Source organism: Mugil cephalus, chromosome 13, assembly GCF_022458985.1.
Source record: "Mugil cephalus isolate CIBA_MC_2020 chromosome 13, CIBA_Mcephalus_1.1, whole genome shotgun sequence".
NCBI classification, from domain to species: Eukaryota; Metazoa; Chordata; class Actinopteri; order Mugiliformes; family Mugilidae; genus Mugil; species Mugil cephalus.
In genome coordinates this window covers 17,387,659-17,411,969 of record NC_061782.1, presented here as the reverse complement: position 1 = coordinate 17,411,969, position 24,311 = coordinate 17,387,659, and the positions used below count along the sequence as shown (strand labels likewise).

General features: G+C 42.4%; 2 protein-coding genes across 4 annotated transcripts; both read right to left on the bottom strand.

Annotated features, from left to right (window-relative positions):
* Window positions 1-288: 288 nt before the first annotated feature.
* Window positions 289-7,836, bottom strand: LOC125019187 (monocarboxylate transporter 9-like). 3 transcript variants are annotated; one of them, XM_047603744.1, is made up of 6 exons: window positions 7,618-7,836; window positions 6,080-6,337; window positions 4,544-4,687; window positions 3,199-3,294; window positions 1,948-2,826; window positions 289-1,705 (listed from the first exon to the last, which is right to left on the bottom strand). In XM_047603744.1, the coding sequence occupies exons 2-6, from the start codon at window positions 6,276-6,278 to the stop codon at window positions 1,521-1,523; spliced, it is 1,503 nt and encodes a 500-aa protein (XP_047459700.1). In that variant the 5' UTR covers window positions 6,279-6,337; window positions 7,618-7,836; the 3' UTR covers window positions 289-1,520. The 3 variants fall into 3 exon arrangements, with proteins under 3 accessions (XP_047459700.1, XP_047459699.1, XP_047459698.1); XM_047603743.1 differs by lacking the exon at window positions 7,618-7,836 and adding an exon at window positions 7,120-7,434; XM_047603742.1 differs by lacking the exon at window positions 7,618-7,836 and adding an exon at window positions 6,504-6,778.
* Window positions 7,837-11,672: 3,836 nt separating this feature from the next.
* On the bottom strand, window positions 11,673-24,311 carry LOC125018910 (coiled-coil domain-containing protein 6-like). The gene is made up of 9 exons (XM_047603330.1): window positions 23,954-24,311; window positions 22,761-22,910; window positions 21,052-21,180; window positions 20,333-20,436; window positions 19,358-19,518; window positions 17,811-17,967; window positions 16,336-16,436; window positions 15,691-15,812; window positions 11,673-12,961 (listed from the first exon to the last, which is right to left on the bottom strand). Exons 1-9 carry the CDS (start codon window positions 24,206-24,208, stop codon window positions 12,761-12,763), a joined length of 1,380 nt encoding a protein of 459 aa, XP_047459286.1. The 5' UTR covers window positions 24,209-24,311; the 3' UTR covers window positions 11,673-12,760.

Here is a 24,311-nt window from a genome sequence, read left to right as displayed (position 1 = left end):
AGGAGAAGCAGGGTGGTTCAGGATGTTGAGGCAGAGCTCATTTAATGTAAATACACAGTAGGGAAACTGTCCCTGAGTCTCCCCAGCAGCGGTCTAATAGGTTTCCCGTTTCCACCTTCAATCTTAAAAGAGTATTGCTGAGATCAAAAATGTTTTTATTCCATTTTACTGTGTGGAGAATTTACACTTTTCTGTCGCTGTAGACAAATATGGCTGCCAACCGATTCACCTTTTTTACCAGGCATTTAAAGTGATACAACTTCAAAATAACCAACTATTTAACACGTATTAATCCAAACATCTTTTATTGGCACATTTCAAATAAAATAACAGAACATTAATTCAGACATAAATATAATAATACTGGAATAAAAAAACAAATAGTGGCTAAAATGTACAGTGTCACCTGTACCTCATCTGCATCCTGTAAATAGCTTCTAGAGTACAAATATAAAAAGCAAACACTAAGGTCCCAGGTTTACTCTTTTACGCCCGAAACTGGAACTATCAAAGACATTTGTAGTGGTCTATTCAACAACATTCAAGTGATTCTAAAAGCCTATTGCAATGTATTCATTACTATTATGATCACAATAATGAAAAATTAAACAAAACCTATTTTTTACAGCCCAGTGGCCGGTTTTGTGCATATAAAAGTCACTAGCACATAGGACTTTACCAACTAGTGCTAATACAAAAGTTTATCAAACAGTCCACACACAAGCCTGTGCACCTACGCAAAACATGCGCGTGCAGACACATACACACACAACGTACACATAAACACGCACAACATGATGGAAACCGAAGATGTCATGACGATCATGCCACAAAGAGAATCAACATGCTGTAGAGATTGAAAATACAGTAGGATCTCTCTACATGATTTTGAATCAGCAGCCTGACACAAAAACAGGAGGTATGTGGAATTCACACATTTCTAAGACAAACAAGTAAAACTGAGCCAATGCATTTGAAAATTAAAATTGTCTAGAAAGCAAGGCGTGTGTATTGTTCAAACAGGCATTATGTGTTGACAGGCATTGGCTATCATGAATGCTTTGGTAAGACACATAGTAAATATATATAATAAAATAATATAAAATAAAATGTGATGCTTAAGTTGTGATTATCAAAGACAACTTCGTTCCAGTCCCTGTATTCTCTCTTTTGTGGCAAGATTCAAGGAGGGTGATCATTTGTGATTTCAAATGATGTTACTGTATTACACTCAACAATATTGTTCAGCTCACCTCGTAAAATGAGGCAATAATAAAAACAGAAAAGCAACACAGGCGTCAATGTCAAACCTTTAAAAAGATCTGTATAAGTGGTTTGAACCTGAGAAACGCAGGCAAATTACAGAGGAAAGCCTGTATTTCAGAATTTTGGTATATTAAAACCTGGCAGCAGAAATAAGGGGGAAACCCCTCTATAGTAAAAGACAGAAGAGTCCTCCTAGAGGTGGATCAGGTACAGTTGCCGAGAAGTAGGTGTGACCTTAGAAAAGGTGCTCATTTTCAGGCTACTGAGGCAACTTTTTCACAGTTGCTGGTATAGTGGACGTCTGGTCTGTCGTTCTCCGAGTGCTTCCTGTTCCAGCAGGGAAGGGTGAGTACGGAGAGAACGATTGCTCCCAGAACTACGCAGCACCCACTGAAGTAGAACGCCAGGTCATATGACTGTGTCCAGTCAAAGAACCAACCTGGAAAGTGAGGACAAGAACAGACATTGTCAGCATGGGTTCCAGACAGATACGGGCGTCAGCTAAAAAGCAACTAGCTGGCTTCTTATTGAAGTCAACATGCCCTTTGTCTCGCTCTATCTGCCTGCCTGATGTAACATAATGATATTTGAAATACTTTGAAAACATGACCTTAACAGGGTTTATCTCTGCACCAAATAAAATAGCTAACCATTGTTGAAATGCTTTGGAAGTCATCTTACCTACGACAGGGGGTCCAAGCATGATCCCAAATCCCCCAAAGAACATGAGGATGCCATGGGCTTGTGTCAGTCTGTCCAAGCCGACAATCTTAGTGGTAATATAGGAGGTGAGAGACCAGTTTCCGGAGAAGAAACCTAGGACGGCAGATAGTACCTGCAGTCCTAAATAAGTCTTGGTGATGGGGATCAGGAGCAGCGCCACACCTCCTGCAAACATGGTGAAGGCGTATAGATAGATGCCGTTGATCCACCTGATGTCCACCAGGACACCGAGCGCTAGTTTACCGACACAAGTAGCGATGGCCCCTATTGATACCAGAGGTATGACGCTAACCTCTTCGATGAGTCCTTCACTTTGCGCCACATCCTCTATGAAGAGCACAGGAGGGAATGCACCCAGACTGAACAGGAAGACAGCGATGCAGAAGGCCACCATGGCTTGGTCCTGCAGGATCTCATGCATGGACTGCATATACTTAGAGTAAGCCTGCTGCTTTTTCTTGATGACCTTCATGATGGCTAACCCAGCCAGGAAGCTGCCTTTCTTCTTCTCTGTCTGAATGTTCAAGTCCTTGGCATCGATGGTGATGAGCAGCTCTTTCACTATCAGAGTTTTCTCTGGAGTAGTTGTGGTGGAACCGCTCGTGATCCTCAGGTCATCCAGCGGTGGCTTCTCAAAGAGCTGCTCTTCGTTGTTGCGCTCCAGGGCGGCTTTCTGTTTGAGGTAGTACCCCGGCATGTTAAGGGGCCTCATGAAGCCGGCGCAGGCCATGAGGTTTAGTGCTATAGCTCCGATGATGAGCAGGCATCCATCCAGGCCAAACAACACGATCAGTTCGTTCTGAGCGGTGGCGTAGATGAATGCGCCAACACTTGTGCCTGGGTGAGCAGAGAAGAAAGAAATTCAGCATATGTGCTTTATTTTTACGATTTTTATGGTTAAGGCAAAATGGCTCAGTTGGTCTGAGTTAACAATGGACTTTGCTACTATAACTACGCTACTAAAACCTTAGCAGAGCTTCAAAATATATAGTCAAGCTCCCAAACCATTGGAGTTTTGAGTCTCAGCCAAACCACAGCTGGGCACTGGTTACCAGTTAACGTTCCTACCCACTAGACCACTCTGCCTGTGCTACACTACAGATGTTTACCTCAGCTTCCCAAAGCTCCCAGCAGCTCATACATGAAAGAAGTGAGCATGGTGAACTGGTGTGCCCCCAGAGATCTCAGGGTAGAGGAAGGCAGCAGTACCTGTGGTGACGATGCCGAGGGCCAGGCCGCGTCTCTTGTCAAAATACTGACAGGTGATCGTCAACGTGGCTGCGTAGACCAGACCACAACCCAGGCCTGATGTAGGACAGAAGATAAAGACAGACAGAAGAGGAATTTTCATTAGATATTCATCTCTACATTCAGAGGCAACTGTGTATCATATTCTCTTGCACAACAACCCATAGACTGTATAAAGATGACGGAGGAACTGCGCCTCAAAAGTGAAGCCAAAGCAAGTAGAGCCCCCCCTAGTGACTGGCTGCAGTATAGGTCATACACTCCACTTCCTCCATGTTAGTGGATGGGACTTGGGCCAAACTAAAACACTAAAATACACGTCAAATCATTTTCATTTTAGTACTTATTTGGCGCTATAGAAACAGAATGTGACATAATGGAGACCTCCAGTTGCCATGTCAACCTCCAAGCAGTCCCGTGAGAGTTGTAAAAAAAAATTTAAAACAAGTACAGTGTGTAATCCAATATTTCTTTGTTTGGTGGATGTAGAGCAGAGCGCAGTAATAATTAAACGAAGTCTCGCGGAATTGTAAATAGCGTCAGTTTGGACAATGCAAGGAAGTGGTGAGATGTTGTCCAGATATATGTACAGTCTATACAACAGACTCAGCAATGCATAAAATAGGATGAGTGGTAAACAAGCTACACGTGTCCGTACACAGACACAGACAGCTCTCTAAGGACATCTCTAAAAATAAATGACTGTCTTCAAATATGCATGGCCCCCCCTCCCCGGTGCTCGCGCACAGAAGTCAGTGCTGACGGCCAGGGGTACGTTGGGGTTAAGCATAGCTGGGATGTCATTTAATGTGCAGTAACAGGTGGTGCTGGACCCACTCTGGCACAGTGGTGAGTGCACAGAAGTAATAAAGGGTCATGCGGGGATCAGGCTAAAGCCCTAAAATGATTTTTTTCTGTCAACATCCCAAAAGGCTATGCAAAGGAAATTGTGCACCGCTCAGCTGTATGTCTTGTCTGCACACTTTTAGTGGCAACAGTAATCTTTAACTGATAAGGGAGGATATAGTCACCTCCTAACATTACATAACACATGCATCCCTGCTTGTTTCACATGATCATACAATGTGTTAAAAGTTTCTCATATGTCAGTGGGATAAGAAGCTTAGTTAACGCACATGATCTAGTTAGTGTCAGACACAGTTATTTACGCTGACTAGACCCGAGTCTGTATTTCACTGTCAGGTGAACACGTGGGCAGTTTGCTTGATTTTCCAGCCTTAACTTACACAGCACCGTGTAAGGTGCACGTGAGGGTTGCAGACGTTAATGTGAAGTGTTTACTTACCAACCACAATCCCATAGGAGAAGATGAGGAACTGGACATTTGGAGCAAAGGCACTGAGCATCAAGCCGCCTGCCACCATTACACCACTGAAGATGGTCACGGGGCGAGCTCCAAAGTTGTCCACGCAGGCACTGCAGACAGGACCTGCAGGGGAAGAGGTAGACAAAAAGAAGGACAGGGGGCGGGGAAAATATGAGAAACAGAAAGAATATATTTGGAAAACCAAATAATGGCAATTACGATGTGCTGCTTTATTTGTTCTATTCTTCATAACAGAGCTCATCTCACAAAAGACTGCAGTGTCTGACCATGACGCTGTCACATCACATTATGTCAAGCTGTCAACCTGTCAGATAAGTTGTCCCCTCCTGAAGAGGATCGTTAGACGTCAAATGTTCACATTTTATACATTGGACGCAAACTAAGGTTGTGAGCTGCCTCCGGCGTAAAATTGTACTTATTTCTCATTATGTGACAGTACTGCGTGTAAATAACACCGTTATGTGCTGTTTTCGAAACTTAAGACAACATATTTTTTTGTCATTGACCTGAATACCGCCATATCTTGAGGCAGCTTGACTCATGCATCGTGCCATGTTTACTGTTTCCTTCCCCTGTAACCGGGGATGTTGCTGTTGTGCAGCAGGAACTGCAGTACCGCACCAGACAGCTGAGACACGTGTCCAAGACACAGCCCCCTTACCAGATCTGTCCAGTCATGATTTTCACCTAACCCGTTCCGTGGGAGAAGCCAGACAGTCAGACGAGCTCTGCCTTAGACGGAAATGTCAGCCAAGGTAGAGCTCTATCACTCATCTGACTGAGCTCAGCCGTCATGAAGCGTACTTTCAAATCACCCTCCAGACATAACATGTGAACGTGTGAATGTTTGTTTTGTTTCTCGTAAAATTTTTTCAACATAAATCTCTGTTTTTCTCTCTCCTTTTCTCACTCTGTATTTCCCCCCTCCCCTGTGGTTAGATTAAGGGATAAACTATCCTCCTACATTCATAGGATGGATGACTTGCAATTGCTCTGCTCTCTTAGAGAATCAATAACTGCAACTTTGTCCAGAGAGCCACAAAGTGCACATCACTGTGATGCCTGCTTTCTCCACCACGGTGAAATATTGCAGCAATCAAACTCTTTAATGTAGATGAACATATTCCTTAGCAATAGGTTCATTGCTCATTTACAGGACAGTCACCATCCTGTCACTTTGTGCGGGTACTGCGTCTAGGGGTAAAGGTGAGTGTTTAGTGCTCCACTTTTAACGCTAATCTCTACCTTGATCACACGTCTCGCTGAATGATGTCTAGTGCCAGTATTGGTTTACAGCTTGCCATGGAAATATCAGATGCTGGAGACAATAAGGAAACAAAAGCTGAAAACCTGACCCCTCTTTCTCTATTTCTGGTCTGTTTACAACATCTCCAGTATCAGGGTTAGCCTTCCTCATCTGGTATTTGGCTCTTTAACCCTAATATGGACCCATGTCAGCGTTTTTCTAGAATAATTTCAGTGTGTGTTACTCACTGGCTATTAGTCCCACTCCAGCCACGAGGGAGCCAACCCAGGCCGTCATGCCCTTGCCCTCCTGGAAGGCGTGCAGCCACTCGGGGTACAGGACGCCGACCGACTGGGGCGACCCATAAGCCAAGAGCTGGGCCATGAAGGACGCCACAACAATCGCCCACCCCCAGCCTCCATCCTGCACTTGAGTAGACGGAGCCATGGTGCTGATGTTACTGCTGCCCTCTGGGATCTGTTACAGCTTTGACAGAGGTGCGGTTCCTGGAAAGGACATAACAAAAAATAATACAGCTGTAAGTCTGACAGGAAAAAAATAAATAAAAATAAAAGTAAAAAAAAAAAAAACGTTAAAAAGTCAGTCAGTGAAGCGTGTACATCACCACTCCTGGAAATACATGTAACCTGTTTTAATCTACAAAACACTTACTCCAAGCCTTGATGTAGGGAAGGCTGCCGCACCAGCTGGCCTGGGCAAACAGGCAGATCACCTGTGTGAGGTCCTAAACACAGACTGACTGCAACTTAACCAAAGCCAGCAGCCCTTTTTGTTCCTTTTTCTGTAACCACACCTTGGAGGAGGAGAAACCCGTCTCCTCTGTGATTTAGCTGCCATAGACACACAAGAGTCTTATGTGCTGATCTGAAGTTTTTCAGACCCCTTTCGTTAATAATTCTTAGGCGGAGGCAACTTTATACATCACTGCAGCATTCAACACCTCCCATTACACTTTGCTTACAACAATGCTTCTTGAGAAGGAGAAGGGGAAGGGGGGAGGGGGTTCAGACGTTTGCTTGCAAAACATTCATACTGCATGTTGACAGTAAATAGGTAAGATTTTAGTGACAAGTCACTGAAATGGAGAAATAAAGGAAATGAAGAAACCCCACATATAGGCTACAAATTACAAATGTTTACATGCACCGACAACAATCACAGTGTGCTGTCGTTATATATTGTTTCTTCTAAACAACCAAAATTCAAATCGCGCTTCTTATTTTCTCTATTAAAAAAAGAAAAAGAAAAAAATAGATGCGACACTCACCTCAGCATCTATAAAAACAGCAGCAGGCGCCTGCAGGGCTGCGCGCTCTGCGGGAACTTCCCATGTATGTTCTCCTTATTAAAAGCCCTCTATACTGACTCGCTATAAAAATGACAACAGCGCGGATAACAGTCTTTCTGAGCTGCAGTCTACGGTGCCCGTGTGTAATGAAGGCACTCTGCACCAACAATGTTCATTGTGCATCCGTTTCATACTGCTTAGTAGCGAGCGACAAAACCGGTTCAAAGCTGTTCTTGCTGGTCCGGAGGCAGACACGGGAGGAGGAAGAGCGCCGCTTCCTCTTGCGCGCCTGGAGCGCAGCGCACAGCGGACAAAAACACAAGAGCGTCTTTCCGCTCGCATCAAATTTGGGCTTTGTGTGCTGCGCGTGTTTTACGACCATTTCTCTAATCAGCACATGAAATTAATTAGAAGCTCAAAGTGGAGCGTGCACATGCATATGCTGTATACACACACTGAAAACACAAAACAGTTTACCTGAGAGTTCTCTGGCCCGTGTGGCACTGGTCTTGTGTTGTGTTTTGTTTTAAATCATGTCTCAAGGAAACTGCAAAAAGTTGAAGAAGTGTAATAATTTGTACTTAACAGGCTGTGATAAAGACACATAGATCCCAACTCATCTAACCACTGTCTGATCGAGCTGAAAGTTGGGTGCTGACGATGGGAGGCTGGTTAAGTGAGTTCCTTCTCTTCAGCAACATTGTTAATATTGCCGTCAGGCCAGTCTGAACCGGTTGATGGATGGTAATAACAACACCACGCTGCACCAGTAGGGCGCACTGCCTGGAGTCGGCTTCCAAGTGAGCTCTGATTAATGGAGTACAAGCACAAAACTCTTGAATCAAATCCCAATCAGCCCCCTTATCAATGAGAATACTTTTAATGAGCAGAAGAGCGACTACACAGCATATCTTGCAACTAGAAAAAAAAGGACATACTTAATAAAGAGTAGACAGTGCAAATAAAATTGGAGAAATCAAGAAAACACTGTCTAATTTAATGTAATTAATTTAATAAATATTTTTTCTATCCGCATAAACCCTCAGGATAAACTACAATGATATTTAAAGGATTTTACACCTGCTTTTTGTCATTGACGCACTTCTTTCCTGTTTCCCTTGCATTTATGAGGTGGCGTACAAGCAGATAGAAAAGCTGCTGTTGGTCACATTGTAGTACTATCGTAAAATTATGTCATCAATGTGATTGTACTAATTTTATAACCCCAGGTCAGGAACAATGTGAAGTCAGCAGAGTCATACAGGGGGACGGAGTAGAGGAAAGTGCTGGGAAAGAAGGAGTCAAAGAAGGAGAGTGGGTGCTGGGAGCAGAAAAGAATGAGGATGGGGGTGGGGGTGATCAAACGAGAAAAAAAACACTTGTAACACATGTTTTCACACTGAAGGCACTTCACATTCTTCAGGAACTTTGATGCCTTTTCCCATAACTAAGGTCTGCTGCCAGGAAAGGTTTAAAGAGCAGATTTAGGCTCCATAATCCCTTTCCATCTTAAAAAAAATTAAGTGAAAAAGAAAGAACAAGACAGCCAGAGGTAAACCAGTCCCAAACCAGTTTTAACTAGACATGGTGCATGTAGAGGGCACTGTGTGGGAATATGAAGGGGTGGATTACAGATGCACTTTTAACAGGAGTGACTGATGTTGGAATCAATGTTGGCATTGAATTCCACTCAGTTGCATAAGTCATTCAATACATTTATTGACACATTCTCAGTTCTCTATATGGATCATTCATTCTGTTGGGCTGGAAATACAAGACCGATGCTTGAGAGTAAGTATAAAGTTCTGTGTAATCCGACACAGAGCAGTCTGTTTGTTTTCTACTCCCTTCCCTCCCCCCTGCCCAATTTGCAAGAAGAATGACACCAGAGTGTGGAATTCAGTGTTGTAATATTTTAGTATGGAAAAGGGACTCCTCCCATGATTATCTAATTATCGTCTGAAATGTTTGTGTGTGCAAGCAAATGTCAGAGTTGACTGCACTAGCACGGCACATCAGGATTTGTACCAAGACAAACTCTTTTGGCTTGATGCCCTCTTCATTATAGTCTAGGTTTTACAACATCAGACAACTGTTAATTTCATGGGGCGTAAACATTGCTGAGCTTAATCATTACTGGCCTCTTCATAAGTGATCTGAAAAGAAACTTTTTTTTTTTACAGGGTTTAACTTTGATTTAATTTGGTTTAATTTGAGAACTTGTAATAACAGGACTTAAAAAACACGTCGGTGTCCCACTAGGACCTCTTTCAGGTCCCCTAACCTTTAAGTTTCTTTCACTAGTTTTTGTAACTGTGTAACTTATAAATTTTGAAACAATATACTACAGTATTATGACTGAACATCTCAGTTTGTTGACTTCAGCTGCAGTAACAGAGAACACAGTGACAAATGTTGAACAGTGATTTCCTACTTTGTGTGTCATGCATCATCTCAAAATTCTTTGTATGTAAGAGAATTAAATGTGGAAAAAAATAAACATAGTCTCAAGACATACAGTATTTGTCAGCTTTATCTGCCAAAGAGCTCACATTTCTTATCCACAACCTACAAGTAAACGCGTGCATTGCCATCAGTTTCCATGAGCTGCCCTGATATTCTGACATTTTAAATATGTTTTCTTTTTCTCCAGTACTTTTTGCGACACCAAAGAAGCTGCATCCTGCTGTTCTTTTCCGTAAGAGGCTCGGCAGGTGCAAGCACACAGAGCCACCCTGCGGTCTGGATAAATATTCCTTGGTTTGCCACCTATATTCATAAAGCTACAGAGGTTAAAGACCACTTCAGCACCAGCATGGCCACCCTACCTCCAGTCTAGATTCCTGCTTGGATTAGTTCATGTTGCTGACTTCAGCAGCAAGAGGGAACACTACAACACAGTAGAAAAACAGATGATACACGTCAGTTGCATCGTAAGACTCAGCAAGTCTATGGCTAAAGATATATTTATGTTACTCTTATGACGAGGTGCGTATTTTGTTTCTGGTGAGTTGGAACGGACTGTATGCGTGAATGGGCCACAGTTACCTGAGAAGGCCCAATGAAAGTCTGCCGTGTGGGCGGTCATCCTTGTCCTGTTATTGAACCCACATAGCAAAGGTTTATCGCGGTAAATGAACCTGGAATGACTGATTTATTGAAACCACTCCTCCAGCCAGTTGAAACCGGTTAAGACCATGCAGACTGGGATATTAGACACTGGCACAGCACCAAGACTCAACGGAACTGTTGAAAGGGCACATCACATGATGTGGTGGTGTTACAATAGATTATCATCAGAGGATAAAGGACTCTTATATTTCTTTTTTTTTTTTTTTTTGCTTGCAGCATGAATGACAAAGTCGGTCTATAGTGGTCGTTTTATCCAACACTTTGGTCCAGAATGAAAGATATTTCATTGTATTAGATCAAGGGTGCCTTACACATCTGTGACGAGCTTTACTATGCTTGTCGTTATAGTTATGGTCGACACTGAAGAGGAGAGCTAAAAAAAAAAAATAATACTTGGAAGTGAACCAAGAAATGCGATGAAGCACCGTAGTGGCTATGTTCAACATCTTATTTTAGAGAATTGGCATGTTAATGTTTATTCAACTCCAAACAAAAAGTACTGTTGAGTCCGATAGGAATCTGTCTGGTCAAACAAAAGGTACTGTGGCAAAAACCAGGTTAACTGAACCAATGCAACAGATACAAACTCTGGGTAAGAAAGTTATTATTATTATATTATATATTCATCTCCTGGGGATCTTGAACGCACCACATTTCTTTAAACTTCATCCAGTAGCTGTCAACATCTTATAATATAAAAACTTGGCGACACTGAAGGAAAGGTGTGAGACTCACTGAAGTCATTAGGTCTGATCCCCTGATGAACATTAACATATACCATATTTCCTGGTAACCCAATTTAAAGTCACAGATTTTCCCCTTTGAGTCTTAAGTCATCCCCATGGTCAAACTACAAGTCAGGAAATGATTGAAACCAGACTGACCAGAACAATCTTACTCGGCAGATTTCTCAGGTGGAAACTGACCTACTTTTGTCAGTAGACAGATAAGAATGTATCCTCAAATGACACACTTCAAACAATGGCAGTAGTTAAAAAAAAATGATGTCTTACCTGTACTGAAATATCAGGAGACCTTATGAGAATTACTTCAGTTTAAGAAATATTGAAAACTGTTCTTGAGTATCAGGTTGCAAGCTTTGATGGTGCAGATTTATTTAAGGCACAAACATTTTCCATCAACTACTATGAGGGGTTGGTGGGAGGTCAATTTTCACAATGAAACATTCCAGTGAAGTTAAATACACAACAATATCAATCGGGAACCTGTGCAAATGTAAGGATCAGTTCAATTAAGTGTGTGCATCAAATTGCAGGGGTTTTGTCACGGGGGGAAATGATAATTATAAACGAGGCTCGATTATATGCGAACCCTCATAGTTCTCACGTTACAAACAAGTAGCATACGCTATCCATAAAACTGACAATTAAAAACAGAAGTTGTCATCTCAAGAGCTTTAATCATACATAGAAATTTAGTTCAACAGTACCATTCATTTAGAATGTTTTAGCAGTATGTATATTTAGTGTAAAGAGCATTGTTTTTTTTTCCTTTTTCTGATGAGGAATATCCATTAGGATGATATAAGCTTTCAGAAATACACCAGAGAAAGAGAGAGAAGAGCAGAGAAGAGACTGAGTACATGACTAAGTTGAAACACCTCAGACTATATTTTTAACGACCTCAAAAGGCGACATTTATCTGTGGTTTATGTACCTGTGTCCATCCTCGATGTTTTTTGTTTTTTTTTTCCTTTTCATTTTAACTGAAGAGCAGCAGAGTCTTGAAAGGTTTCAGAAACAAAAATAATTGTGCCACAAGCTCTGTTTGATCAATGCCCTCTAATAGAGAAACTTAACGCTCTCTTCTATGACACCTGTTGTTGACCTAATAAAAGCCACATTAAACCTGGAGTAGGTGTGAATTCTTGACACTGCTTCAAAACAAAAAGGTAAGCCGGAGTGGAGGACACTACTGCAACCAAGTGTCATATTATAGGCATGAAAAGAATTGACCACATCCATCTATTAATCCATCCATTGTCTAGCCATCTGTCCATTCATCCATTAATCCAAACATCCAACCTAGCATAAAACACCACCATGAGACATACTGTATGTGCTGTTTGTGCTATCTTAGAAGCGCCACAACAACAATTCCAACCGGCTAAAGTCCCAAGCAAAGAAAAAAAAAAAAAAAAAAAAACATAACATGTACAAGACAGAAGGTGGAACAGATAATTATCCTACAAATCCCAGAAGCGATTATTTTTCAGTCCATCCATTCCTTTTAAGAGAAGTTAAGTAACGCCACAAGTGGATTTGGCAGGCGACCAGCTTCACTGAGGGTGAGTTGCCATCTTGTTTCTTTTCCCCTCACAAACCATTTGAAGCTGCGTCTTTTTGTGGAGTTGGATAAGAGTAAGAAACTTGACTTCCAGAGCTGGTAATGATGGAAGCTTGCTGCGGTAGCATCGTGGCATTCAGTGGGCGCGCTCACGCGCAAAAGACAGAGACCGTGTGTGGCGTTAAGGCTGGGAGGGAGGCTGCTGTGCTGCTGCTGCGTGCTGTGACATGGCTGCCGGGGAGGACATGGACTGGACCATGGGCTGAGCTGGAGGGGGTAGCGGAGGCTGAGCCTGTTGGGCCCCTGAGTGCGTGTTGGGGGAGGGTGGGGGTGTTGGACGTTTGAATTTGTCAGGACTGGCGCTTCTTCTTGGGGAGGGCCTCTGTTTGAGAGAGAGAAGGAGAAAAATTGTTAAACTCTTATTGCGTAACAGCAGTCAAAACACTTCTTGAAAAACAGAACTCTACGTAAAAAGAGATCAACCGTCACTTTCACAACACAGTAAAAGCAATAATAGTTTTTGTGAGACATGGAAACAACAGCCAAAATATAATGATTGTTTATAACATTGACGCATTAAGCTCTTGAGCAAATTGGACGAACTGAAAGACGAATGGAGTAAAGAAGAGTGTATCCATCTGAGGGTCTAATGTTCCAGACAGATTTAATTCCATGTTCAACTCCTGGGTGGGCTGAGTGGTGATGAACATTATGTGCAGCCAGATTTAATTCTTCTTAGAATATGAGTCTGGCAACACACCATTTGGATTTCATTACGTAGCGCGTCCCAACCGATCTCCGATAATCAAAATCACTTACATTTTAATATTTTCCTATTAATCCTCTCAAGTTATTCTCAGTATCCTATTCTTTTCATTTCATGGCTTGTCGGTCTCTCAGCTGTTGTGCTTCTGGCAGTGTAGCTTCGCGTTAGAGCTTTTATCCGATCATATTTCAGCCACCATGCGTTGCCAGATTCTGAGAAGCCTGCCCGAGAATCACAATTAAAACTGGAGGCGGCTGAAGCTTGAAATATATTTTAATGGTGCTGTTCGTTTAATCAATCACATTTCAAGTTCGTATTCTTAGGCCTCCGGTGGTGTTAGGGTTTTCGTCGTCCTGTGATTAGATTGTGACTGGGTCAGAGATGCTCCATTTAGGTTGCGGGCTACACAACTAAATTGGCCCCATTAACGTTTTGGCAACTTTTTTTTGAACCTGTGATTGTGGAGGGAAGGGAAGCCATCGATTTGGTTGCAGATGTTTTTATAAAGACATTTTCACAGCCGCCCAATCCTCAAGCTAGCTAGCCCGACTCAGCAACTATCAGTTGTTTCTTAAGTTCTGGTCAGTAAACATTTACATCTTTTGTGTATATTTTTGCCATTTTATTAGGCGGACATTCTCCTGGATTTGATGCATGTGGTGCTGGTGCGCAGCTGCAGAGCAGCTGCGAGTGAAAGGAGCCGCTTGTCCCGTCCTGTTTTATTGCACGCCCGTATGATGTTGATGGTTTCTATAGCAGCGGCATCATAACGATCAAAGGTGTGTTTTGAATACGGTTGGAGGCCTAGGTGGAAAACGCACAGCCCGCTAAACCGGTCAAAAGTTTACAACTAACCACCGTGAAACTGCAACAAGGGCCGACTGTTCTCTAAACTGTGTCAGCCGAAGAAAAAAACGTACAATGCCTCCAATCCGGTGTAATATAAGGTAAGCATCTGAATGCAGAACTGCAAAATCTTGGAAGAGGGTTAAGGATTAGACACACAGGTTTAGGTCACACTGACCTGAACGAACTGACTGAAGTGTTCCCATGAGAATGAGCGAGTGCAGCAGGCAATTCAAAGCCTGAGGTAATGAGTAGGGAGAGCACGACCACAACAAAGAGGACTCGTTTCTACACTCATGCTGCTTAGAACAAACTAATAGCCCTCTAACCAACTAGATGAATGTGAATCGAAACAGGGTCCTATCTTAGCCACTGCTTATAATGACTTGTATAACAATGCTACTTTATAACATTGAATGTTAGCAGCAGTCAGGCCTCCTCCAGTTGTTTTGTGGAAATTAAATATAATTTCTGAAGCAACAAGTTCCTTTTAGCCAACACTACTTTGAGCAAAATGTATGTGCTGCGGAAAAACAACTATAAAGTACAGTACGTCCTCAGAGAACATCCCTATCACATCGGTTTATTTACGTAATATGTCTGTAGACATACATCGCCACTGTCTGAAGTCTTCCGTATGTCACCACATATAACCTTTATTATTTTATGGCACCCGGCAGTTAGGTGTTAAAAACACAGTGATTGCTCAGGTTAAATAGAGCACAACCCTGGTATAACATATTAACATAAATAAGAAGGACATCATAATAAAGAAAGCTGTGTGACGTAACTGGTACAGTTATCAGTTATTGAAAAAGATAAACACACAGTCCTGGACCTTGGCACATTTACAAGCAAAGGTAAGCTCTCAAGCTATCAAAGTCAGAGAGCAACATTATTTGCATGATGTTCGAGCCAGTTTTGTTCAGCAGGTTAAATTTGCCGCATTTGGGTGAACTGTGTCCATCCGATGCAGTTTTTACGGCACAATGAAACCACAGTTCATCACAGGTGGCTGTAAATACTCCCCACCTTGATACTGCAGCTGAAAGGCAGCGGTTCGCTTCATGATTTTGGCTGAGATCCAATGTGCTGGACTGTAGGCTTTACTACAGTATATCTACTGTATATCAGAAACAAAAGTGGCCTTGACATTGAAGCTCAAGGTGGGGCCGTGAATTCAACAAAAGAAAAGGCAGTGCAGTGCACATGCAATATTCTGGTTTACTATCCATTTATTTACACATGTAACGGAACAAATGTGGATTAAAATCCCACCTATAAGAGCTTATAATTAAAATATTATTCGAATTTGAATATCAGAGCAATTATACAAAACAAAAAAAAAACTTTCAACAAGATGACAATGTGCGTTTTCAACTGATTGTCTCCACTAACGTTCAACTTGGACGGCTGATCCCAAAACAGCCACAAATCCCAGTTAGAAATTCAAACCAGTACTCCAGATGTTAAGACACATGTGGGCGGACGTTACTCACTGCTACGGCATGAGAGGTGCTTCCGTGGATGTGCAGGGCGGGGGTGTTGTAGTGGGAAATGGCAGCTCTGGACAGTGTAGCTGGAGGGGTGAAGCCAACTGTGTGGGTGCCATATGAGAGACCTGTAACACAGAAGGACAGACCGGGTGAAACTGTGAAATCAATGCCGATGGTTAATGAGTCTCATAATGCTGCCACTTCACTACTTGAAAGCAGGTCCGGGATTACTGAGACCTAAAAGGTAATGTTACACACGGCTGATAGAACAAACAAACAAAAAGGTAACTGAGGTTTTATCAGTTGTTGTATCATCGAGCAAATGTGTGTATCTAGACTCTAATCTAATATCGTGCTGAGTGTATCATTGTGCAACCCTGAAATGGATTTGATTGTCTGCTGCATGTTTGTGGCATTAGGTCTCTTTAGTACAAAGACAACCAGGACTATTGTTTAGTCTGAGCTTTGAATCGTGCCCGGCCGACCGAACTGTAAAACAGCAGGTCCCATCAGAGTGGAAAAGTCGATTAAAATCATATCAACTTGTAAATGAATGTTGTTTGCAGAAAGATAAAGCGAATACTCACGCAGACTGATATCACAGCTGCTGATATCAAAGGAGCTTTTTTATTGTTGTGTTGTACCTACCAGGTGATATGGGTCGGCTGGAGCTGGGGGAGGGGGTGTAGGGGATGGGGCTGGATACAGTCCTCGCTCGCAGACCCTGTGCTGACATCTCATTGAAGTACCTGAGGGGAGGAGACGACCATTTTTTTTTTTTAAATGTTCAGCAGATGAAAAAAATCCAGGAAAAATATACATAAATTAGGTGTGAATGCTTCAGCCTATGTACATTTTTAAACCTCTGAAGATGCTCAAAAAAGGATTGTGTGTATGCAGACAGGACAAAGGTTTTTCTTCTTTTTGATGGTTCAATAAAAAAATCTAGTTTAAACTGGTACATACTGCCTGAAGGAAATACCCATTTACTAACAATCCATGTGCCACAAAGTTTCACTTCCTCCTGCTGACTCTACTTTTATTTGTTTAAACTCACCACCTGCAATATAAATAGAAGCATATCCAAGGCATTTATATTGTTTTACTTCCACTCAGTATTGGCTTATCGTGTTAGTGCCCCATGTCTCCTGAAATGTGCACCGCACCCAATGTTTGACTCAGATTAAATACCAGCTACATTAAGATATATGAACCTGGTATGCAACACAGGAAATAAACTGGCGTGAGTTGACACTTATTTGTTTCTCGTTCCAAACGCTGTCTTAGTTTTACCAAAAATAAAGCACAATAAGCCACTTGTATGGATCTAGGAAGTGTTATGCAGATGACACAGCTTTTTTTTTTTTTTTTTTTTTTTTTAAAATAACAACACTACCATAACAATCTAATGTTGAGGCAATGCTGAACCTTACCAGATATAAAGTTAAGGGAAATGAGACTGGGCTAGAGAGCTTTTGTGACAATATCAACCGTTGGTGTCGCCACAACAAACTCAGTCCTGTCTTGATTTCAGAACAAATCTGTGTACAAGTCTTGCTGAGCTGTTAGTGTAATGGCTGCCAGTAGTAAAGGGGTTCACACAAAGGGTTTTCACAGACAGAAGGAGTCCACTTAATTTGGCTGCATTTTTTGACGTCTGCCCATGCGTTTGAAGAAATCTTGGCAAATGTTTTGTTAATCAAATCTGCAGGGGAGTACTAATCGTTCAAAACATTTATTTCTATTTCATAAGAGAACACAGTGGTGTAGAAAACATTTTGGCCGAGTGGGCTGTGTGTCTGACATACAGCTAACAAGGATAACAGTCATTAATAGGCATCAGGCTATCACCTTGCTAACACAAAGAAAAGCCTACAGAGGACTAACAAAGGTTTGAACACATTCCTGTTGTCTTTTCATTCTCACAGGTTCAAGCCCTTTTTATCCAACGGTCAGTGTCAGCACTGTTGACTGACGCCTCTCTGCAAGATCAGCTCCAATACATAATCATTCACAAAGAAGTCCCTGCCTCATCCATTTTTCCCCTTTTGCTACGGATGCACCCTGCTAATTCATGTTATTGTAACCTTAATATTGGCCTCGTTGTGTGTTGCATTCGCTACCTCTCATCGTCCATCTCCAGACTGGATTCACTCTCTGACAGTTGTCTGCACAGAGCCTCCCTGCGCTCCATTTCTCTCTGAAGCTTTCTCTGCAGCCGGATGTTTTCCTCCCTCATGTGTCGCTCCTCCTCTATGTACTGGGCACGTTTCTCTGTGTCTGGAATGGGACACACGGTGAGATTTTGTTAAATCCTGCATCCATTATATGTGAATAACAAATGCAATTGTGCGTGGTTTGCTAGACAACAAATAACAGGCCTTTACTTAAAATGTATGCAAATATAACCACTTCTTGAAGAAGACCTCATAGGGAAGTAAAGTTAGTTCGAGCTGTACAAAGTTTTCTTTTCAGAAATGAAGTGAAAGTGGGTCATGTCCAATTTCTACTAACACACTATGTTGTGTGTCATTACTTCAGCGAGCTCCTCAGATGGACAGACATCACCCTCTAGTGGCCAAAACACAGCATAGACACAATAATACTGAGCCCCAAATAAGCATTCATATTAAAGTCCATTCATTCATATTCAAATTGTATCAACATTTCTCACTCTCTGAACAGTGGTATGTATGTATGTATGTATGTATGTATGTATGTGTGTGTATACACATATATATATGACAACCTTAAATTCAAGAGTTCATCCAGAAGTCAAATGAGACGTCTGTGATGTTCAGTTATTGTTTTGTATAACATTTGTTCATTAAAATGATATGAGCAGCTAAGTGAGAACAGGTATTAATAGACTATATAGAGTGAGTCCATCTTAATTTTGAATTTTAGATTAACATCACAGCAGAGTTTCTCAACTTATTTAGCCTTGAAACTTGGTCATAGATAAAAGTGAACATATCTCATCAACATTACAGTAGCATCTCTGTATATTACTTCCAAGGGCATTAGCTTAGACAGGAAGCACTGCAGAACTGAGTGTGTAAAAGTTTTTTTTTGAGCATTAAAAATGCTGTAATTATATACTGGTGTTTCTCATTTGTAGGCTGTGGAAAGTAAGTTTTTACAGACAGAGGGATGCAACCTCTCAGACAATCACACAAAGCGATGTCCACAGCCAGCGCCAGTCAATCATGTAGATAGCATTTCTTTTGTCTTCAAATAGAAAAGGAAAAAACTTAAGGAACTGGTAATTTAATGGCCAAGGACACTGCTGGTAAGAAACAGTTCTTTAGGATGTAGACTTTTTTTTGAGAATCCAATTACTCATTTCAAAAGAAAGGGCATAACTTTTATTTTAAGACCAATGTGACCTTTCTATGGTTGCATCCCACTTCTTGCCAACCTGTCTTCAGGTGTAATGTGACCAGTGAATTTCAAGGACGTAACAAGGTTGTAAACTGTGTCAGCCCAGAGCCAGAAAGTATCCTGTTCTTACTGGTCTATGTAAAACAAGACAAGCAGGGGTGTAGGGTGAATTCGCCCCCTGTTGGTTATCAGAGGATCAGCTTTACAATCACATCCCTAATCAACACTTGAGGGCATCTGCGCCTTCACAACTTGGCATCACATGACAAGTTGAGTGGCCACTTACGCTGCAGCTCGGTGGTGCGCAGGCTTTTCTTGAGCCTCTCCACCTCATTCTTCAGGAAGCGGATATGCCGCATCATGTTCTCTGGCGAGTCTATCTCCATGGAAACATCTCTCGGGGAGGGAGGAGCTGACACGGGCTGGTCCAACTTCTCCTGAAGGATTCTAGTTGAGAAAACCAACAAAACACACCATGTAGTGTCCTTACAATAAAGTCTACTCAAGCCACTCTAGCTTTTATGTGTGGCAGGACCACAATCTCCATATTATATCCACACACACACACACACAGGCCATTAGGGGGGTAATTATTCAGCCTATTGTAATTATTCTACATCTAAAAAGAACAAGCTAATCTTAACTGGTAATTTTACTCTGCATCTTACATTAACATTAGTGGTAATTGCTTTGTTTTCTATGACAGGGAGGTATTACATTTGTCTGTGAATGTATAATAACCTGTCAGACAAACAAAAAGGAGAAGAAATATAGTTAAGGATGAAAAGGATTGTGGCCTTAATCAAGTTTTTTTTTTTTTTTGTCCAGTTCTTAAACATAATTTATGATTTGTTGTTGCGTCGAGCAACTAAAGAAACCAAATAGTCCTTCAGTCACTGTATGGCAGCTCTAATTGCCAGCTCCTAACAGCGCATTCATTGAATTGTGCTTTAGTTGAATTCTGAAGAAAAGCAGACCATTACATCATCAAATTAAAACGCTGAAAAACGTCCCGAACAAAACAACCGGGGGTGGAAACAGCCACCTGTCAATATATTCGTTGAATTACCGATTCATATACCGGTGGTTGTATAGAGTAAGAGATGAAAATCAAAATCTCAGTGAATGATGAAAACGCTCTCATTAGTTACTTTTATAATTCTACACTAGTACAGATTTAGAAATGAACAGGATTTGAATCGCACCAAGCACAAGAAGCAACTTCTAAAATGTCAGTTAACACAACATTATCATTCCCTACCTTTTCTCAGCCTCCAGTTTGTCCATCCGTTTCCACAGTCTGTTGACCAGGGCTTCTTGTTCCTGCTCTAATGTGTTCTCAAGGTCAATCTTCTCCCGCCTCAACTAGAGAATAAAAGGAAAAGGCTGAGAGTGACGTTGTTCAGAGATAGACAAAAGCATTTGCAAGACTGCACACAAACGCAGAACTGCAAACTCAAGGTCTCTGCTCAGATAAGCCTCTCCTCTGCAGAGCTGGCTTATCAGAGTGTCATACTGACAGGAAAACAACACTGCAGCATCGTTTGGGATGATTTAGAATTTTGACACCGGATATATATATATATATATATATATATATATATATATATATATATATATATATAAAAACTCAAATAAGCTGCTCACTACTGTTTTTTTTGTTGTGAATTAAGTCATTTTTGGCAAACGTGCCACTTGGTTAAACCTCCATCAGGGCAAAAGGCGTAGTTAACTTAGACAACGAGGGAGAGGGTTAAAAAAAAAAACATGCACATCGAAAGAAAAACACTGTCATGAGAGCATGGCAACATTAGACACACACAGGTTTGACCCAGCCACAAACCAAAATGTTCTTTCCAGTTAACATTCAGTGGGAAGATTTAAGGATGATGAAATATTGGCAACACATACTACAGCAGTAACTCCACACAGGCACGTGCGCACACACATTCATGGATATTTATACCACTGTACTCATACCTGTTCCAGGGTTAGCTGCTTTGTGATGGTCTCATTCTCCATCTTCTTGATCTTTTTCATGAGCTTGTTAACCTGGAACTCCTGCTCCTGCTCCAAGTGCTGCTCCAGCTCTGCCTTCTCATGCTGGAGCTAGAAAGGAAACGAGGAGAAGGCAGAAAACAAGTGATGAGAAAAACCGAAGAGGGGCAAAAGCTCAGGAAGCAAACAAACGCGGAGGAGTTTAAGGGACGGATGATAGTAGCCAGTTCTGTCGTATTCAGGGTCAAACCTTGCAGAAGAATAGACAGTATAAAATAAGGATTTGGCAACCAAAGTAACCACTTTTGGCAGCTCACCAGGAGAAAGTGGGGTGCGGCTCAGCCCTGATTCAAAATGGGACAGCTCCATGATGGATTATATAAGTGATTAGTCATTATGGGGAAAGGGATGCAAATTCATTTACAGGAAAGGAGTGGGAAAAGTAACTATTTCCATTATGCTAGTAAGGAAAACCAGAAGACCACAAAATAACGCAGTTCATTTCAAGAGCAAAGACCATATTCAGCTCTCTGCAACATCCTGACTCAAAGCATGGGTTACTGAGTTTAGGTCACACGGGACAGTCACTATTCCTCGAATTAACACACTGAATATGTGGTTTATTTCGATATAAAGTTCCCTGCTTTCGTCAGTACCAACAGATATCATATCATAGGTCTCGAGAGATTACGCTATAATGCTACCAAGAATACCCTCATTATGGTGCCTTTCTTTCGTTCAAAATAAAGCTGACATAATCCGTTTCTGTACCTTTCACACAGAACGGTGAGGCTGAATAAAGGTGCAACAGTCCCACCTTGAACAGGCGAACAGCAAGATGGACTTTTTCCACCTGACGGAGACCTTGCGGAGATATTATATTCAACTTGGGTTTATCTGTCCTTCAAAGCAGAGGCTGTTTGTAAGCGACACCAGAACGGTGGCAATGTGGGCGTGTGTGCATAAAGAATGAGAACATAATAGATGGCTGTTTTTCTACCAAACGAACATTTGATCATTCTACACCTTTACTGGTGGATTATAAATATATACATGTATGAGAAAGAGGACATATCATATTAAATTCACAATATCATTATCTATCCATCCATCATCACAAAAATGTCATTCAGCACCATCATGCAGCATCAGGTCTATGCAGAAAAGAAGTTAGAGGTCAGTCTAACAAAAGCCCATATAAGTCCTTCTCCGTGACCTCTCTCTGACGCTTTGCCAGTGTCATTTCCAGATTCTGACTTCTTTAGGTATTAGTAAACCATTAGTCACGCTACAGTTATCCACTGGAAGCGTTCGAGCAAACACGCGAGTTGTCTGCAGTTGGGAGAGTAAAATGTGGAAAACAGACTGAACCGAATAACCGACAGACGGGAGGAGAGTAATTTGAGAGTAATTTTGAGTTGCTAGCAGCTGCAGTGAAGTCATCTTGAGCCTTTCCAGGCTTCAAACATGTACCAGCAGAGTCGGTGAGAACGCACTCTCCGAGCTCACGCTGTTTGTCAATACTGCACCTAAACCGAGTAAACATGTACCACAGGGATACTTGTTATCAACGCGATTAGTCATCAAACTGGCCAAAAGTTCAAACTAATGCTATTTGCCGCTGTGACTTGTTTAAACAACCCTAACAAGCTAAAAATGCGGTACTTTCCCGTGCTGTTCCCATCACTCACTTGCATGAGTTTCCTTGACAGTTCATTAGTGAGGAATTCCTCCTCCTTCTCGTAGTTGACCGCCAGGGTCTCCTTCTCCTTCTGCAGGGCCTGGATCTTCTTGAACAAGGTGTTGCTGATGAACTCCTCCTCCTGCTCGGCCCTCGCTTGCTGTGGGACACAAACACACGGGAGACGGCGGCGGAGAAAGCGTCAGCGAGATTGACTCTGGCACACTAAACCGTTCTTACCCTCATCCTGATTAAACTGTGGCAAATAACAGTGAGTGTAGACACGCGAGCACCGATCAGCAACAGTCTGCTGCAGAGAAGCCTGCCAGCCAAAGAGGAAGCACAACTTTTCCAAATGACACAAGAGATGTTGCAGTAATGGGTGAACAATAAGGAGTGGAGCACGGAGCAGAGGAAATAAAAAAAGATATGGGCATCCGTGATTGGGAAATTAAATCAAAGTGCGTTTTGTGATGAGGCTGTGAGGACTGTGCCAGCGGTTCAAGAACAATAAGAGAGGGCCAATTAAAAATAAACAGCTGGTTAAACCTTCACAAATTTACGAAGAGGGTGTGTGTGTGTGTGTGTGTGGGGTGTGTGGGGGGGTCGGTGTGGTCAAGCTGCCAGCGTTCAGAGCGTGGCATTTAGCTAGCTCGCTAAGTTTGGCCTACATACTTCCCATCTATCCAGCAGATCGGTTACACATTTTATGAAGCTGGGTCTGATTAACGGAGCCTGGAGATGCATGACGCACCAGGAGCAGCTAGTGCTGCTGCTGCTAGGCTATCTATTTTAGCGAGCTGACAGTGTCTAGCAGGGAGTAGTCAGCTGACCAGAAAAAAAAGCTTACGCCAGGCCGGCAACTTGCATCGCGAGGTGCACACCTAAGCGTTGACGCCTTGTAACTTGGCGTTAGCCGATGTTAGCATTGCAAAACAAAACAAAGCAAACCAGCAAGGGGCTACCCCGCTGGCTACATTAGCAACACGTCCAACGAGCTAACGCTAACAGAGCTAACAAAAACACCCAGGAGCTGTGGCCAAATACAGATAACGTCTCCTCGTAACACGGCAAATGCGCAAACGTTTGCTAATCGGCGCTAAACAAACAGCGCCAGCTATGCGCAGCTCGCTGACAAATTCAATATTTTACGTAGCGTGGTGGGTAGCATCGGGCCACTTAGCCTAACGTTACGTTACTCACAATGGTGACGCTAGCTTTGCGGAGGTCCCGGTTCTCCTCCTGCAGCGCTTTGCACTTGAGTTTGAACGTCTCCAGCTCAATTTTCAGAACTTTGTTCTCCTGCTGTAAGGAGGCGAGGCGGTTCGTCAGCTCCTCCAGACGAAACTGTGAAATGACTATGCTCGGTTTGCCCGAATTTGAAGCGGAGGACGACATCGGGGTGGCTGAGCTGCTGCCCGCTCCGTCGGTGTCGCTCTCGCTTGCGCTGTCCGCCATGGTTGTGAGACAGACAGTGTGTGTGTGTGTGCGGTGTGTGTCTATGGTGTGGTGTGTGGAGAAGGGAAGACGACGGCAGCTGCAGCAGAAACACCGTGTCACC